This window comes from Eublepharis macularius, chromosome 10 (genome assembly GCF_028583425.1).
Source record: "Eublepharis macularius isolate TG4126 chromosome 10, MPM_Emac_v1.0, whole genome shotgun sequence".
Classification (NCBI taxonomy): Eukaryota; Metazoa; Chordata; class Lepidosauria; order Squamata; family Eublepharidae; genus Eublepharis; species Eublepharis macularius.
The window spans coordinates 67486588-67505524 of record NC_072799.1 but is presented as its reverse complement, the minus strand read 5'-3'; the positions used below and the strand labels follow the sequence as shown (position 1 = coordinate 67505524).

General features: G+C 41.7%; 1 protein-coding gene across 1 annotated transcript in view; it reads left to right on the top strand.

Annotated features, from left to right (window-relative positions):
- Nucleotides 1–12190: 12190 nt before the first annotated feature.
- Nucleotides 12191–18937, top strand: part of SH3RF1 (SH3 domain containing ring finger 1) — a 79877-nt gene continuing 73130 nt past the window's right edge. The window contains exons 1-3 of the mRNA XM_054990310.1: nucleotides 12191–12276; nucleotides 12704–12772; nucleotides 14456–14936. Coding sequence (XP_054846285.1) covers nucleotides 14556–14936 — 381 coding nt within the window. The 5' untranslated portion in view covers nucleotides 12191–12276; nucleotides 12704–12772; nucleotides 14456–14555. The remainder of the gene's footprint in view (nucleotides 12277–12703; nucleotides 12773–14455; nucleotides 14937–18937) is intronic.

Here is an 18937-nt window from a genome sequence, read left to right as displayed (position 1 = left end):
TCACTCCTAACTGCTGCTGCTGGGCAACCACTTATAGTGCCTATTGCCTTACAAGATCAGAGCTCCATGGGGTTGCTCCATCAGAACATGCAGACACAGATCCAATGCTACTAACCTCTGCTGAGTGGGCTACAGCAGCCATGTTTCCTCCCTGGTATGTGCCCCTCCCCTAGCTGTATGTGGGGTCTCAAATCTACATCTACAGAACTCCCTGTTCAATCTTAGAGCGGAACTACAAGTGACAAAAGGCACAGATTGGACACTTGTCAGTTTCCCTCAAGTTTTGATGGGAAATGTAGGCAGCTTGGCGGAATGTTGGACAAGTGACAGTTGAAAAGTCCATTGGACAGCAGTCAGAGAGCCAAGATGCAAGACGAGGATGCCTACATTTCCCATCAAAACTTGAGGGAAGCTGACAAGTGTCCAACCTGTGCCTTTTGTCACTTGTAGTTCTGCTCTTAGGCTCCTCCCAGGCATATCACACTGCTCCTTTCAGGAGAGGGATGCCCGTTGCCTTTGTTCCCTTCCTTGGCATATGGGTAGTGATGCTCTGATGGCAGGAAGGTGTGGGTGCATCAGTATGCACTGGTTAGCTGCTTTTGTCTGCTTGTCACAGGGATGTCAATGGAAGGCAGCTTGGTGATTGTGGGCAGCCAGTCTTCATTATGGCTTGTTGAGAAGCATTTCTGTAGGTTATGGATACTGACTAGTGGCAACAGCACTGTAGTTTTAGCATGGGCTGTCTGGCTACTATATTTTATGGAATAAGTAAGATAAGTGCTCGCAGCTTACAACATACTGAAGGTAGAATATGTTATGGGATGAAAATGTAAAGAAGGATCTACTGGAGAATAGAAACACAACAAAATGGGTTTTGAAGAGTTGCCTAAAACTTATGGAGGAATGCGAAGAAAAGGAAAAAGAGGATCCTCCATACAGGAAAACAGATGGAGTTCAGAGGTGGAAGGTTATTCCAGAGGTAAAATTCACAAGGGAAAAGGCCTGGGTGGCAGGCAGTAATTTAAGGCTTGGTTAATGCCAACAGTGAAGAGCACGGGAGGGAGCATTAAATGAAAGAAGAGGATAAAAAGATATGGAACAGTAGCATGGGGATATGCGAGGGAATTTCAAAAAACAGGAAACTAAGAAGCCACCACAGGAAATAAAACAGTGATGTGATTAAATGGTAAGGAGATCATACCAGATGGTTAGTTGATGAATATTTTTTTTCTTTTTTAAAGTTAAAAGAAAAAAATAACAACTTACCAAAAAGACACTAAAGTATGAAAAAAGGCTTCCAGTTTTCTCTGCAACAAATATAAATATCATTACAAAATTTTCTTTCTCCATGTTTACAAAGAAATGCTCTTTTTTCTATTGTCCAAATTCTTTATTCATGAAACCTACAAACCATCAAATCATGATTATCTGTTTCATGCAAAAAGGCTACAAGGGGTTTCCAATGAGCAATAAACAAACTTACTGTTTTTTCTCTAATCAGTGAAGTAAGCTTAGCCATCGCTGTGAATTCCAGCACCTTCACCAACCATTCCTCTAGGTAGTATGAGACTCTTTCACTTTTGCGCATATAATAATCTCACTGCCATTGTCGTATATAAAAATAAAGTTCTACAACTTATCCATTAATCCCAAAAGAAAACACTCTTGTTTCAATTGTATACTAATCTTTAAAATCTTCTGAATTAATAATTGTATTTTGGCCATTTGTACATTTTGTACATTGTACAAATAGTACTTTTTGGCCAATTTCTCCAGAAATATATACCAATGGTACATCATCTTATAAAAGTTCTCTTTAAGACTTGGATTTAATGTGAATTTCAACTCTTGTAACCACATATTTTCCCATTGTTCCATTTATATATTATATCCAATTTTTAAGCTCATTTAATCATAGATTCTTTCACTTGCTCTTCCTCTGTCTCTCATTTCATGTTGTTGAATACTTCTCTGGTTGTTGCTCAAGTAGAACAAGCTTCCTTAAACTTCAACATGTAACAAATTGTTCATTAAATTCATAATCTTAGAGCGGAACTACAAGTGACAAAAGGCACAGATTGGACACTTGTCAGCTTCCCTCAAGTTTTGATGGGAAATGTAGGCATCCTCGTCTTGCATCTTGGCTCTCTGACTGCTGTCCAATGGACTTTTCAACTGTCACTTGTCCAACATTCCGCCAAGCTGCCTACATTTCCCATCAAAACTTGAGGGAAGCTGACAAGTGTCCAACCCGGGTCATTCGTCACTTGTAGTTTGGCTCATAGTAATAGGTAATTGACATGATCTGTTTATAGCAACAGCAGTACTTCTCTGGTTGTTGCTCAAGTAGAAAGAGTGTCCTTAAACTTCAACATGTAACAAATTGTTCATTAAATTCATAATCTTAGTTGACTCTTGATTGTCAATTGCTTTGGACTCTGTTTTTGGTACAGGTTAGAAAGAAACTAACATCTAAGGAATGATCACCTTCTATTTTGATGTACTATTTATCAAAGGGATTTCCATCAGATTGCAACAGTATGACATATGGAATCATGGATTTAAATACAAAGAAAACAGTTTTACAGTCAGTTGAATACTTTAGCCTCTGGACATGAAAGAGGACTTTGTTATAAGACAGTAAAGACAAAATAATTGAATATATTAACTAGAGTATTCTGAGCAGCGGAGGGTAAATTTTAATTCTCCTTGCTGAACAGCTGAGTCACAGTTTGAAATAAAATGTTCACTGTGTTAAACTTTGTGTACATGGAAGAATGATTTCAATTTGGAACAGGTGCAAAGAACAACTATAACTACTGGAGGATTTGAGTTTTATTTTTTTTTATTTATATTCAATTTATACTCCGCCCTCCCCACACCAGCAGGCTCAGGGCGGATCACAACAAAGCTTAAAAACACATTTCACAGTTCAGGCCATTAAGATCATTAAAAGCATAAAATACTTACAAACCGTAGTTTAAAATACCATATCTATATAAATATAAAAACAAAAACATAGCAGCACATAATCTGGATGACCACCTTTTCGCCATCTCCAAAGCGTTTTTACCAGGAAGATATGTGGGAGATGGAAGGTGTCACTGGAAGGGAGGGCATATATTTTATTCCCCCCGGCTAGGGGGGCACCGCCTAGCATCAGCCATATGCCTGGCGGAACAACTCAGTCTTACAGGCCCAGCGAAACGCTAACAAATCTCGCCAGGCCCTAGTCTCATAAGAAAGAGTGTTCCACCAGGCTGGGGCCAGGATTGAAAAAGCCCTGGCCCTGGTCGATGCCAGGCAGGCCTCCCTAGGGCCAGGGATCTTTAATAGATGTTTATCACTTGAACGAAGAGTCCTCTGGGGTTCATATGGGGAGAGGCGGTCCCGTAGATACACCGGCCCCAGTCTGCATAGGGCTTTATAGGTTAATACCCAAACCTTGAACCTGATTCGGTACTCCACTGGTAACCAATGCAGCTGGCGCAATACCAGTGTTATATGCCCCCATATCGTTGTTCCGGTGATGACCCGCACTGCCGCATTCTGTACCAGCTGTAACCGCCGGATCAGGTTCAGGGGATGCCCAGCATAGAGTGCCTTACAGTAGTCCAGCCTAGAAGTGACCATTGCTTGGACCACTGTAGTCAAGTCGCGGGACGATAGATAAGGGGCAAGTTGCCTGGCTTGTCGAAGGTAATAGAAAGAAGACCTGGCAACTGCAGCAATCTGATCCTCCATTGTCAGAGAGGAATCAAGAATCACCCCCAGGCGCCTAACTCTCGAAGCCAGTGTAAGCACTGCCCCATCGAGTATAGGAAGCTGGGGTCTTGAATCCACATTTCCATGACTCAAGTACATGACCTCCGTATTCGTAGGGTTCAGTTTCAGCCAATTTTGCCTCAACCATCCAGCCACGGCTTCAAAAGCACACTCCAGGACATCCAGGGCCAATCCAGGCCGTCCGTCCAACAACAGATAAAGCTGGGTGTCGTCCGCATATTGGTGACACCCAAGCCCGAAACTCTGCACCAAGTGGGCGAGGGGGCGCATATAGATTGTGTAGAGAGATCAATAGAATCTCGATTCTAAGCTTACAATAATGGTTCTCTAACTTTTACAGTTGGGACACCCTTCTAAATTAATTCTAATTTTTGGGACCAACCTATTTTCCATCTAATCATAGATTTTGTCCCTGCTGTGATAACTCAATTGAATCACTGGCTCACATGCTATTGCACTACAGGTTGTATGTTCAAGCATGCCCCCAATTATTGGAACCTGTACTAGCTGATAAAAAAATGTTTTCTGAGCAAAGACTTCCAAATTTTTATTGGCAGAAGTTGACCAAAGAATGACTATATATGTAGCTATATGTAGTTTCTGTTCTCTGCAAATAAAATTCAGGCAGAGATTGTGTCCTGTTCATAATTTATTCAGATACTGACCCTTAGATTGTCAGCAGTACTAGGGCAATGATGTATGTGAAAATATTATAATTGATTAGTACAATCACAGAAGGGGGGGGGGTGGATGTTCTGCTTCTGTACCATTTGTGGGCCACAATAAAAGGCCATAATGAAGACTGGCTGACTGAACTCCACCCTACATTCCTCCTCCCCAACATGAAACACAAAAATCGCACAACTCTGGAAGGTTCTATCTTATTTTTCAGCTCTGGTATTTATAAATATATAGCATACTGTGTCTGACCAACAGGATTATTTCATGGCCATTTTGCACTTGACGCAGAGGTGAGCCCTCTGCAATCAAGTTTTCAACAACGCCTCTCCTAGCTCACCCTGTCCTACTGCCCAGTTTGAGAACTATTGGCTTAGAGAGTTATGTAACAAAAATACAATAGAGTGGGGAGACTAATTTAGGTTTCACTCTAAAAGATTTATATGAGTGCACATCTCTCGTACAAGCATGACTGACTATTAATTTTAACAGAGGGAACCAATTCATATACACACCCATCAAAGAATGCGCAGATCGCCTCTTTATTCTGAAATTAATGAGGAAGCCTTTCTATAGAAAGGAACTCCCCACAGCCGTGGGAATTTTCATATCCAGAACAAATTGCCGGATCAGAGCATTTGGATACAAGAGGGAATAATTATGAATTATCTTAAATCTGTTCAAAATCCTAAGGTTTTAAACTATTAGAAGCATGAAACTTTGGAATAATTCTTCAGAGCCATTTAAAAGGCAGAATCATACGCTCAGAAAAAGTAGGCAGTGTGGTCTACATGGAACAATATCAGTTCAGGTCATATGTCTGAATATTCCTTTATATCAAAAATTCCCCACAACTGCCCAGGGCTATCATTAACAATTATGGCTCCGCTACACTGAACAAAGACATTTGGTTATCATGCAGCAACTGAGTAATGGCTGTACTCTGTACTAAAAATGTATCACTGAGAACAGTCCAAAGGCTCAGCGAATACACTCATACATGTGACTAATATCCCTTTGGTCATTTTGTATTTAGAAAGTATTCAGATTTCCAGACAGAAGCTGGGCTGTTGCTATGACTATTTTGCCTCCATTCTGTGACTGCAGCCTCTACCCCTCTCCAGTCTATGAACAGCTCGCTTGCCTTGACATCTTAGAATAGTTTGGCCTACCCTGGTTTAAATCCCAGTCAGAGGTGCGTGCGCAAGACAAAGGTGGTTAGACTGACTCAGAGAAAGGCAGGAGAGGACTGTCTGCATGCTTTAATGTTAATTATGGGACATCATAGCCAGCTAGTTTGGTTGCAGAAAGGTGCAGTCTTAGCACAAAAGACAAGCACAGAGAGATGACCCAACCAGGCACTGAAACCACTATTCTAAAATGTTTTGATCCAATTGAAGTATAGCACTGTTGTTTCATCTCAATCTAACCTAGCAAAAAGAGCATCTGGAAATATTATCACCTGTAGCTATAGCAGGATATACCCAATATGTGCTAACTCTGTCTTGTTCTAGCTTTCTTTATTTGCAAAGCCTCCCAAACACAGCTCCAACTTCTAGCCTTCCCTTTTCTTCCTTCTCATTCAATCCAAAGGCTTGTTTCAGATATCTCTTCCCTCCAACCCCACAAAAAATCAAACTTTTATCTCTGCTGTCACCAACCCTTATAACAAGAACTGCTCTTTAGCCTTTCAGCTTGTGCTGCTTGGATTCATCAATGTACCCTTGGTCCTCCTCACTCATTTGTAATTCCCAGTCCTGCTCCATATGCACTCCCTCTTGAATCTCTTTGGATCACTACCTGAACCGCTGCCTGGATACCTGCTTGGTACTCTTGCCAAACAGCCCATCTTGGAATTCCTTTCAGGTTGATTTAAGTTTGAGGTTCACTGAGATAATCAGGTAGCTGCACACTCATAATCCACCCATGCAGAAAACAATACATAATCTCTTCCTCCCTTTCCTTGCCATCTTTCTCTTTAATATACTTGCACCGATGTGTACTTAGATATCATTCTGACTGCAAACTTGTACTTTGGTTCCTCACAATAAACTTTCTCTGATTATTCTGCTAAATAACTCTTATCCATCTTCAGCCTTGCAGTACTATCCTGACACTCCATGAAAAACATCACTAAATCAACATTCGGTGGTCTAAGTCTGCCTTTGGGGCATATTCCCTACTGGTCAGGTGTTAAAACCTAAATGATCAGCTTCTGCCAGGACAGGAAACGGCAGAAAAGTTTCTCTCATATGTTTGCTGACTTTGTGTTACTCTGAGTCCGGTCTGAGAAGCAAACACATTCACTCAAGGCATATAACCACCTCAGACATATACAGACCACACATAAATGATATTTATGTGTGACAGAGTCAGCCAGCTAGAGATCACTCTTTAAAATATGTTCTTGAAAGAATGGCATACATTATGTTACCAGTTTCTGCTTTGTAATCTGTAACAACTCAGATTTTTGTAGATGTTTTTACCAACTAGTTCTGTCATCTCTTTGGTTCTCTTTCCCACGAAGTTTTGTGTACCCAATGTTATCTGTTTGCACAGCTCCATATAGTAGCTGTATTACTATCAGCATTTTGACATATTGCATAATTTTTCATTAGTTTGTTAGTAATGTTAATCTAGCTGCAAATGTTCAATAAACTGAGTGCTTCCAGATCTCCCAAGAGCTTGGACTTTGTAGTCCTCTGAAATGTCTCTAATCTTACTCTTTCTTTTTGAATGTCTTATATACGCATCTAATTTCTCTTTCTTTTTAAAGGCAGGAGTCATTCTGATTTTTTAAAAAAGAATAGTACAACATTCTTATTTATCTGAGCTGCCATTTATTCACATATGCATATTTGCTATGCATCAGGTCAATAATGCCACATTTGGAAGAGTTTCCAATTTATACTACTTAGTATGCAGCAGTACAATTTCATTATGTACATTCTAGTTACTTCTCTGGGCAGTAAATGCCTGGGAAGGTTAAGATTCTAGATCCCATGGATGCAAATTTAGCTTAGTAAAACAATGAGAAGTGGGATAACATGTACAACCCCATCCTATGAAGAGCTAGGTATGTCTAAGACCACTGCATAGGACTATAGCCTCCATCATTTTGTGCTTAAAATTTAAGTGTTAGGAGCATGTTGTTTTCAGCAAGGGACACCTTGTTCAGATAAATTAACCAGGTTAGTTTTTATTTAAAGAATATTACATGCATTACTGTTCCTTAGTATTTGAGAACTTGACTAAAACTATTACATGTGGATTGACTGGGCTAATGTTGCCAGCTGCCAAGTTCCCCTTTCAGTATTTTTTTTACCTCAGGTTCATATTTAATTATGTTGGACAGGTATTTTGAGCCTGGGTTTAATAACTTTTCCCCTTCCAACTCCTGATCTGTGAGGCTCTACCTTCTGATGAGCCATTTGCTAAGCCTGGATTCCCTCAACTGCCTCCAGGCTTCACCCCTAACACTTCAAAATTTCAAGCTGCAGCTCACTGAAATGTCAAATGTTGCCATTTTCCACCCCATGACCTGATACAAATTCACTAGACTGCATTCCCTGGCCAGTCAAACCCCATTTCTGGTTTTGCCCACTCACTCACCTCATCTTTAATCCACTGACTAGCTTTTTTTTTTCCAAATCACTGTCAAGTTGGCAGCATAACCTGCCTTATACAGAGTCAGATCACCTAAGCCAGTACTACCTACATTGACTGGTAACTGCTTTTTAAAATGTCAGGTAGAGCAGTGCTTGTTCATCACCTGAGTGATCCAGATGTCACCATTGGTCAAGGATGCCCAAATGCCTCCACTTGCTTCCAGCCAGCAATAATGAGGGAGCAAGTGTCAGGTGTAGTCTGTGTCTGTCATCACCTCCAATATCCACACTGTTGCTGTCCAGTCAGTCAGTCAGAATTTAAGCAGTCAGTTGCTGTCCAGTCAAGCAAGCACTAGATGCACTGCCTCTAGAGTTCACATTGGTCTCTGCCAGTACCAGCATGGGAAGGGGCAGCAAAAGCATGGAGAGGCAAACTACTTTGAGCCAAGCCAGAAGCAAAGGTCTTCCTCTGAGATGATGCTGAGGACTGAACCCGGGTTCTCTTCTTGCACACAAAGCATGGGCTCACATCATCATAGCTGAACTAGGGACTCAAGTAATGCATAGTTTATCATAGAAAACCAGCCTGGCCCAGTCAACTATCAGAGATGGAGCAGCCATGAGGAGACTTTTTACTCTCTGCCAGAAAGAACTCCCAGGGCTCACAGAAGCATCAGAAAAGACACTTTGGCCTGTGCTGCCAGCAAAAAACCCAAAGGCCATTGGGAGGCTTCATCCCTTCCTTCTAGGAAGAACACCAGCAACTTAAGATCAGCTTTGCCCCAACTGTGTATGTGTGTGTACACACTCATTTTGTTTTGACACTGGCAAATGGCCGATCTCCATCCTTTACCTTCTCTTTCCACTCCCTTTAGCTTGTGTATCTTGTTTTTTTAGTTTGAAAACCTGCAAGCAAAGGCTGGCATCTCTTAATTCAGGGGCCTTTAATCTTGAGCCTCAGGTGAGTTGTGGAGCCTCACCTGCATGGCTGTGAGCTTGCATTGTGCCACCATTGTTTCTGCTGCTTTTGGGAAGCACCTGCTGTTACTGCACATAGATAGAGAGCATGGGCACCTCACCTCCTGTGTCTTCTTGCATTTACACTGAGAAGGCCTGCAGAAAGAACAAGTCAAGGCCACTCAGCACTAGAGAGTTTTTTTAGCACAAGCAGGGTCAGAGATATCCCTACAAGCACACATGCACAAGCTCTCCCTTGCCTTCATCTTCCCTTGGCCTAGCTTGCCTCCCCATCAATCTGCCCTCCCAATGCTCCAGGTATTCTTGAAGAGAGAAGCCCCCACCAGTGAAGCCACAAGGTCTTTTTTTGTCATGACTGACTTCCTAAAACATGCTCCCAACCCACTAGGTCCCATTTTGCTGCCCAAGGCAGGTCCCAAGTCTGGATTGACAAAGACTGTCTTAACTGATGCAAGCCACTTTGGAAGACAATAATATTAACACAACTGGCCATAAACTGAATAATAACGCAACTGGCTAAATTCTGCTTTCATCCATAGTTCTAAGAAAAGTAAATTTGACACTTACTGCTCTTTGAAAAATAATCCAGGATAATTAGCCTAATTTTCTGAAAGTAACCATGACCTTGCCTAATTTCCCTCTAGCTATCGCTATGCTTTTTGATTAATAGTATGCAGATTGCAACAGTATGCAAACTTCTCATGGAATAAGAGAACTCAATTGGACTTACTTCTTTGTAAAACCATAGGACTGGCTGTTCATATTAGTTCAATGTGCCTCAGTAGCTTTGAGGCTTATATGTGGGGGGGGTTTATCTTCAGATAAGCATACTGGAAGACAATTTAACATGGAAGACCAGAAGATACCTACTTAACTTTTATTGTAATATTTCATGCAATTTGTGGGTTACTTATATGAAAACAGAAATAAAAACCCATTTCCTTCCCCACTCCTAACAAGCAATACAGAAATTTATTAGCAATATCCTTGTTTTTAATAATCCAAATTAAAATGAAAAGGGATTGAATTTCAGATGTTGGTGTTATGTGAGTGGAGATTCAATTGCTGAGTCTTCTCCCTTGTTTTCATGCTAAATCAACAACTTTACCTTTTGCTTTCTTATTGCTATTAGTGATTTAACATTTCCAAATATCTAGTCTATTTCAGCTTTCACTGAAACATACTGGTAAAATGAGCCATTGCCAAGGGATTCGTATATAACTAAGGCCACAGTCCACAATCTACTTTTAAGTACCTATGATGCCATAAGTGCTGGTTCCCCATGTTTATTGCCACTTTATCTCTGATTACATTTGATGGCTGTCAGCCAAATCTGTGTATTATAAAAGTACTGTATTGGTGCTGACACTGGGCAATATGAAAGTTTTGTCTGTACTGCTCACTCTGCAATGACCCATCTTTACCTGTTAGTTATCACTAAGTGCTAGCGATAACTAACAGGTAAACTAAGTGTTAGTTATCACACGTGTGGGAATTGGCCATAGCTGTTACTTCAGAGAGCCATTTCTGAGGTAAACCCTTTCAGGGTTTATTCTGAGCTCAAGGAGGCAATGCAGCAACCAACGCCTCCAAAGGAGTGAGCATACAGGCTAGAACTTTTCCTACAAGGGAGGGAAATTTAGAGAAAGGCCGTGGGTAGGATTCAACTAGCCTTTCTGCCTGTGAAAAAGGAATGGGGGTCTGCCGGCCCACCCAACAAAGGTATGCTGCAGATCATGGGACCTGAATACACAAAAGTCCGTGGGGGTTGGGAGCTGGAAAAAAGAAGGGAGGTGGCAAGAATGAGCGGGAAAAGCTGCTTGTTTCCATTCCAGTATTCATCGTAATTTTCAATTTCCTTTCGTTCCATTCCCTTCATTTGGGTTTGAGGCTTGATTAGACTTTAAATGACAAATAAATAGAATATAAATATTTTAAATAAATGTAGATTATCACAGGACACTGCTCAAAAACATAAGAGTAGGTTCCTCTAAATCATCCCCCCCCCCTTGTACAAAATGTACCCAGCTGCATTTTTGAATGAACTCTGCCAAAGACCTAAACTCAACTGTTTTGCTTTGAAGCGCCCATGGCAAGTTGAATGAAGCCCTGACCTGAATGGGCCAAGCTGGCCCAATCTTGGAAGTTACGCGGGACTGTTACTTGAACCACCAAGAACGCCCAGAGAGGCTACGCAGAGGCAGGCAACGGCAAACCACTTTGGTTGGTAAACTCTTGCCTTGCAAACTCTAGGGGGTCGGCTGCGACTTCATGGCCCTTTACACACAACCCAATGAAAGGACTGCCGCTTCCAGCGCAGGCTTTAGTTGCCACGCACAACTGCTCCAGACTTTCCTCTCCGTCGTCTTTAGCACTGCGCGCGTCCCCTTCTCCGGAACCGCCCCCCCCTCCCACTGCACGCGGCCTCCTCTTTTTCCTTATGGGGACAAGCGCGCGGCTTTCCCGCCACCGGCTGCGTCCCTAACCCCCACCGCGGCTCTAAAGTGCTCGAGTCGCCTCGTCAACCCCCCTCCTTTCTCCAGGCCCGTCCGCTTTAAACTCTCCTCTGGTTCTCCGCGAGCCCTGCCGGCGGAGCCCCGTCGCCTTTGGCGCCCTTGCCTGGAGAAGGGAGCGCCGAAAGGTTTCGCTCGCTCTTCCTCAGCGGAGGATGGGCGGGCAGAGGGCAGCCGCGAGCGCCCGAGGGAAAGAGGTGGGCGGGTGGGGTGGCGACCTCCACCCCGGAGCGGGGAGAGGGCCGGTGGGCGGGAGCGAAGACGTTCCGCCGGGAGGGAGAGAGGGCGGGCGAGCGGGAGCTCTTGAGGAAAGGCGGCTTGCTCGGGCGCGCAGACAACCCCCATCGAGGCTGCGAGGGAGACACCACACCACACACGCCCGACTCCGCCCGCCCAGGGAGGCAGGAGCTCCAGGAAGTGGGAGGGCGGCGGGCGGGCTCGACTCCGGCTCGGAGTCCGCCGTCTCCTTCTCCGCCTCAGCACCCGGCTCCTTCCCTGAGGCGGGGCGGCCTCCCGCGTCAGCCCCCTTTTGGGGAGGGAAGGAAGCGGGGGGGAGAAGCGGAGCGAGCGAGGAGCGCCTTCGGTGCCGCGTCGTGAGAGAAGCGCTGCGGCTTCTCCTCACGGGAACAAAGAGGCGCGAAAGCGAGGGCTGCGCGGGGAGCGGAGGGAGGGAGCGAGCGAGCGAGGGAGCTCCCTTCGTCTCTGCGGACATGGTGAGTGAGAGGGGCGGGAGGGACCCAACCGCTGGGCTCTGTACCCGGCCACGGTTCCTTGCGGCGGGTCCCTTCTCGCCCGGGGGCCGCAGGGGGAGAAGGGAACCGTCCCCCGGAGACGGGGCGCCTGCCTTCCCTACGCGTCCCCCGCGGTCTCAACAGCCGCCGTGAGAAGACTTCTGTTGGGCCACCTTTAGTAACAAGACACCGCCAGCTCAATCTCCATAGAGACCGCACTCGCCCGCCGCGGGTTTCCCAGTTGCTGTGACTGGCGCTGGTGTGGAGGGCTTATTTCCCCCAAACTGGTGTGGTCTTGTCTCTTCTTACGATTACTGGTGGGTTTATCTGCCTTAAGTGGAGGTGTGGGTCTCTATAACGTATCCTGTGCACGTACAGGAAGCCATAATGTTTAATTTACACTCTACAGGTCTGGAAACGGAAGGCTTTCATTCAGTCTGTCAAGATAGGTTTGATGGTTCCCCTTCCAACCCTGCATGTAAGTCTTAGTAACAAACTGTGAGGTTCTCTCTGTTCCTTCTTTTCTTTTCTCTCTGGCCCTGAAGTGAACTGTAGGGGAAGTCTTGTGTTCATAATCCAACCTATAAGGCATCTTCATGTATTCGTCAGTCAGCTATGTCTTACTACCATGTACTAGTCTTCTGTTACTAACTCAAAGCGTCTGGACAATAGTATGCATGCTGCTTGTTCCAAATTCACTAGCTAGGAAAATGTTTAGGCGGTATGTGCAGTAGATAGTGAAGCAAATAATCTCTTTTCTGCCCTAAAAGGTAGTCTTATTTAGGACATCTGGAAAAATGGTTTCTCTTGTTATAGCCACAGTACTTCAAAAACTAAAATGTATAAATTCTGTTTGATCTTAGTAGGCAAATTAGGTTTTATAAAAAAATGGCTATCACTGCTGGACCCATGCTCAGATTTAAAAGCAAATACGAGGATATAATAACATCTGAGTTGACCATTTTTTCTTTTTCCTGAAAAAAAGTAATAAAAGTTCTCTGATTAGGTGTTTGTTCAAGAAGTTGATGCTTTAAAACTTCCCATTGGCTGGTGTTCAAAGAGCTACTTCAACAGTATCCAAGAGTTTTAAATACACCAATGGGAATTTTATTTTGAATGGGAGATGACCCGCGGCGCCCCCCCCCCCCCTGCATGTGACTTTTGTAAAAGGGGGATTTTGAAAAGTTTGTTGTCGTGTGTAACTTCTAATCTTTCTGGCACATGGATCCAGTTGCATAGTTCACTAGATACTGGTTACTGTAGCTTTTGCTTTACAAAAACTTACGATAAAAACTGGTTTTGAACAAATTATTCATTGTGGTTTTGCAAGATGCTTTTTCGGTACCTGTTTACTTTGCTGAATTGTATTTCCAATATAAGTTAGAGAGTTGTCATGTTAGAGAAGTTAAGCATGGGCAGGTTTGTAAGCATTAATGGGTTTCACTCAAGTGTTTGATCTATCCTGAACAGTCTTAATTCTGAAGTAATTTGAAAATGTGAAAACTTGTTGAGGGTACACTTGATCAGTCCACTTCAGTTCACTAATAAGACTGGCTGTAACCAGATCCTGTTTCATTTATTGTATTCAGATTGATGGAAAATTTTGCTTTTTTTAATAAAAAAAAATTACTAGTTGCTTTTCAATAGGTCCTTTTTTATGACATTGACTTTAGATCCCACTATTACTGATAACCCTATACTTTAGTCTTGGTGGTGATGGAACACAACATCAAGTCATCAATAAATTATGATGACCTCCTACTGAGGTTTTCAAGGCAAGAGATCAGCAGAGGTGCTTTGTGATTTCCTGCCTCTGGACTTCCTTTGAAGTGTCCTATCCAATTACTCCAAGGCTGACCCTGCTTAGCTTCCAAGATCTGATAAGATCAGGCTAGCCTGGGCTATCCAGACTAGGGTTTTTAAAGTCTTAGCAGGTAATAAGTGGTTCATTCTTCACATGTTGGTGGGAGCTATGTTACATATTAAACACAGCTAGTCCTTGGGGATTCTTGTTTATAGAGAATATTTCCTTTATATTACATTGTAAGAATGTGTTGAAAGCAAGATATTTTTGTTGTTGAAACACCCATTTCCCCATTTTCTGTTGTTAATCTCTCTCTCTCTCTCTCTCTCTCTCTCTCTCCTTCACAAATAATTTTAGAGAAAAGTTGAAGAGGCATGGATATAACATGATTCTCTTAATATGCTCAAAAACGATATGAATTTTATAAAAGTTCATTCCTTGATGAGCTAGATAAAAGATGGATGAATCTGCCTTACTGGATCTGTTGGAGTGCCCTGTCTGCTTAGAACGCCTTGATGCTTCTGCAAAAGTCTTGCCTTGCCAACATACATTTTGTAAACGGTGTCTGCTGGGCATTGTAAGTTCCAGAAATGAGCTGCGATGTCCAGAATGCCGGACGTTAGTTGACTGCAGTGTTGATGACCTTCCCAGTAATATTTTACTAGTTCGATTACTGGATGGCATTAAGCAGAGGCCCCGAAAACCTGGTGCTGGGGTGAATTGTGCAAATTCATTAAGGGCCCAGAGCAGCACTGTTGGTAATTGCATTCCAAAAGACCTGCAAAGTTCTCAGAGTGGCCAGCAGCAGAGAGTGCAAGCACGGAGTCCTCCTGTTAGGGTAAGTGATTTAACTTGTGAATCACATGAAAAATGTAAATAAATTAGAATATAAATATTAATTTTGGGGTCACCAGCCAGTGTCAGTTTGCATTGAGATAATTCCCCCAAATCAGGTTTATAATATGATCATCAACTAAAGGTCATTAAAAAGAATGTCTCGATTGCAAAATTTCAGTAGCATTTTCCAGTACAGAATATAGCTGAAGAAAGTTTGGTGCTGGCTGCAGAAGAGAAGTGGTAATCTTTTTTTTAACTGAAATAATTTTCCTGTGGCCTGCCAAGATTATGCTGTGTTGTGTTGACAGCAGGTCTTCAGAGTTCTGCCTTTTAAGAGTACTGATTTGACTTTTGGTATTGTCTTTGACCATGGATAATATGTGCATATATAAAAGTAACACTCTGCAAATGACAGGATGTTCTCAGTTGGAACCTCATAATTTTTTATAAAGTGTGTGTGTGACAGAGAAAGGGAAGACTAATAAGCTTGCTGTTCTTAGGCTGTAGTCCTAAACCTATCTATCCCCACAGAAATTTGGTTGGAATTGTAACTATCAGTTTTACATGCTGAGTATATTAAACACAATTCCTAAATTCTCTTACAAAGCAGATTTACACCCATTTAAATCAATGGCTTAGGAGGGTGTAACTGATGGAACTGTTAATACCACTTTGCTGATGAATTATTATAAATATGAAATTTTTCAAGAATCATTAATGAAGGGTTTATTTTATGATTGCTGCTCAGTTTGCTGCTCAGATTGCTGTCTCTTTCCTTGTAAGGCTTTTACATTTTTTGTCATTTGCAATTTGAGCTATCAACATTCAATGTGTTGCAAGTGCTAAATATTGATTAGAGTTTTTCAGAATCCAGCTGAGATGAGTATCTGCATTTCTTGGCATTGTTTCATATTAATGAATGTGTTGAATGTAAACCTCAGAAGTTTGAATTATAACACTCTAATCCAGAACCTGTAATTGTAAAGGTAACTCAGTAATATGACTGACCTAATCTTATTTTTGCCCGCTGGCAGATCACATCAGATTCTTTAAAAAGGCTTTGCTTTTCATCCAGTGATACTTGCATGTGCAGAGCCTCTGGGCATAGCTTGAATTTGTTTTACAGTGATTAAGTGCTCCATCAGTTCCAAAGAATGCAGTGTGTTTAGGGTAATAGTTGAAGAAATATGAGGAGGAAAAGCAGGCTTTAAGGCATTTAAGCATTTTAAGTGTGGGTTTTTTTTGTTCAGTTACTACTTTGTCTGATATTCAGAACAAACAAGTATATATTGTAGTGAAGTAGCTAGGGTAAGATGGGTTCTTAGAGATGCAGCAAGCCAGTATAAGATGGGTTCTTAGAAATCCAGCTAGCTGCTAAGAGAGGTGCATGCTCTTCCTTGAGCTGGAAGATGAATGTAAATGTCACTGGTGTATGTAACACAAGGTTGACATAATTGGCATTTCGGGTATGCCCGGTCAAAACTGGTGGTCATGAAATTATCTTTGATACTTTTTAACTGTGCATTGTATTGCATTTTTCGGAAATGGTGTAAAGCATGATGAAATGCAACGTAACATATTCTCAGCATTTGATTAGTCAATTGGTCTAGTTTATTGACAGTGCCAGTGTTGTTGCTTGTAATGACGTGAAAATATATATTAAAATACTATCAATTTGTTTTGCTGAAAAATTGAGTTGCCAACAGCCTGGAGAAAAAGTGTCCTGCCCTTTAATAGAGGCTTAATAGTATGTTATTTACCTCATAAATGTTATTTACCTGCATGCTCTGAAAAGCTTCAGCTGCCCATTTTCACATGTTAAGCATTTGTTAAAGAGACAGGACATTTTTCTCCAGGCTGCTGGCAACTTTACCACCTACTGTGTCTCTAGAAATGTAATATCATACAGTTCAGAACTATAGAACTTAAATTAAATGACAAGTTTATGTGTATCTTTTTGTTTGAGCTTTGAGATACATAGGTATGTGCATTCACTTGTTTTCAGACTTGTCTGCACAGGGCTAGATATCACTTTTACTATAAATTGAGATTGGAATCCAGCAAAAACCCACAGGGTATTGGAAGCAAAGTGCAGTGCATCTAATCCCCCTGCTGATCATCGTGCATATGTTATGCCATCACACGATAGTGTGCTGTTTCGAAACTAAACAATAAGATGTAACTTATTTATTTTGAAGGTGAAACAATGTACTCTGCAGTTATTATTCCTTATTTCTTCATAGATTTCTAGGAAAGTTAATCAAAATACTGGATCATCTCACCATTTGAGTAGCATTCTGTAGCATTGTGAAGTATATATTGTGCAACATTTTTGTTATGCTTTGCAGTACAGAGTACACTCCTACATCATTTTACTGTGCTTACCATTTGACAGAATTGTGACCCTGTGACTTCCTCATGTAGCCTGCTGACTAAGCCTCTTCTGTCATAAGACACGTTCCTCATATTTTGCTTACGTGGTTCTGATATTGCTGGATAACTTGGTATAGATCAATAGCTCTCAAAATATGTCTTACTGGTTCTTCATTAATCAAGATTAACATTTTCTTCATTCCAGAGTATAAATAAGTAAGGCAAAAATGGGAAGTGGTTAAAAGTTCTATGAATGCCTTTTTAGATCAGTATCCTAATCCTTTTGCTCTCTTTATTTTTCCTCAGACTTTGTTCTGTTACTACCACTTTCTCCCATTTCTGCTACAACTGTTTGCTCGTCTCATACTGCCTAACTTCTGCTCTGTGCTACTAGTTTGACTAGACTGATCAGAGATTGAAATGAATCAACAGTCTTAGCACAGATGGGTTCTGGAGCTGACTTATACTGAGCCCAATCCTTGGTCCCTCTAGCTCAGGACTGATAGTGGCTCTAGAGTCTCAGGCAGAGAACATTTGTTACCTTTTCTTCCTCCTTCACTTACCTGTCTTGCATGAGCAATCAAGTAAAGAAATGCAGTATGGTTATCTGTGGTATGCAAAGGGAGGTGTTTTTCTGAGTTCCTTGGAGAAAAACCCTAATATGTGAATTGAGAGAGTCAGTGGGATTTTCTTGTCTGTGTAGACAGGATCTGTCTCCATTTAAGAACCTGAGTTAACAAATTTTGATGTAAACAAAACAAGTGTGAAAAGAACTAAAAATTAACCAATTATTAGCAGTGGTGGGATGAATGATGGTTGGTAAATGAATAGTTTGGAGTTATCATGATCAGGAACAGGGGTCTGCAGATGTTGGCTGTTCGTGCTAGTCAACCATTATTTGAGGACTCCCTAAAAGGAAAGGTGGTGATATATGTTCATCTTCCCATGCTGGCCATAAGGGTTGGAATAGCCTTAATAACTGGGCATTAATTTCTGTAACTAGAATTCAGCTGCAGAGAAAGCTCAGTGACAGCTGCTGCCATGTTGAATAAAATGAGTATACATAATGGATATTGAATCATACAATCTGTTTATGCCCTAAGTAAATAGTGAACAATTAAGTGTCCCTGCAGAAGATGCTGTGGCTTTTTGTGTGCTGTACTACTTTGGGATAGAGTTGCATGGTTCTTCTGAATTGTGTTGCTTGAATGTAGTGTGTTGTGTGGCAGTCTAATGGATTAGTGTTTATTATGGTGTTTATTTTTTATGATTGCTAATAATAGTTTTATTATTAACATTGGCAAATACTCTTACTTTAAAAACATGTATAGAGCATGCTCAGTTAGTTTGGAGGGAGCAGAGTTATTACATTAGAATGATTCGTACAGTGTAGTTTTTCTTTAATTCAAATTAGAATTTTTTCTTGTAGAGCTGATAACAGAATCTGGTTCTGTATTTAGAAACTTGTGTTAGCACTGCATAAGCCTGGATGTTTTTGTTGTCTTCATGTGAGTAAATTATACATAACTGGTCTCAACATCTGAGAGATCCAGTTTGTTCAGGAACTCCAAATGGAGAGGCTTCCACCCGTTTCAGAAGTCCTTAATCAGCCAAATGAGCTTTTTTTCA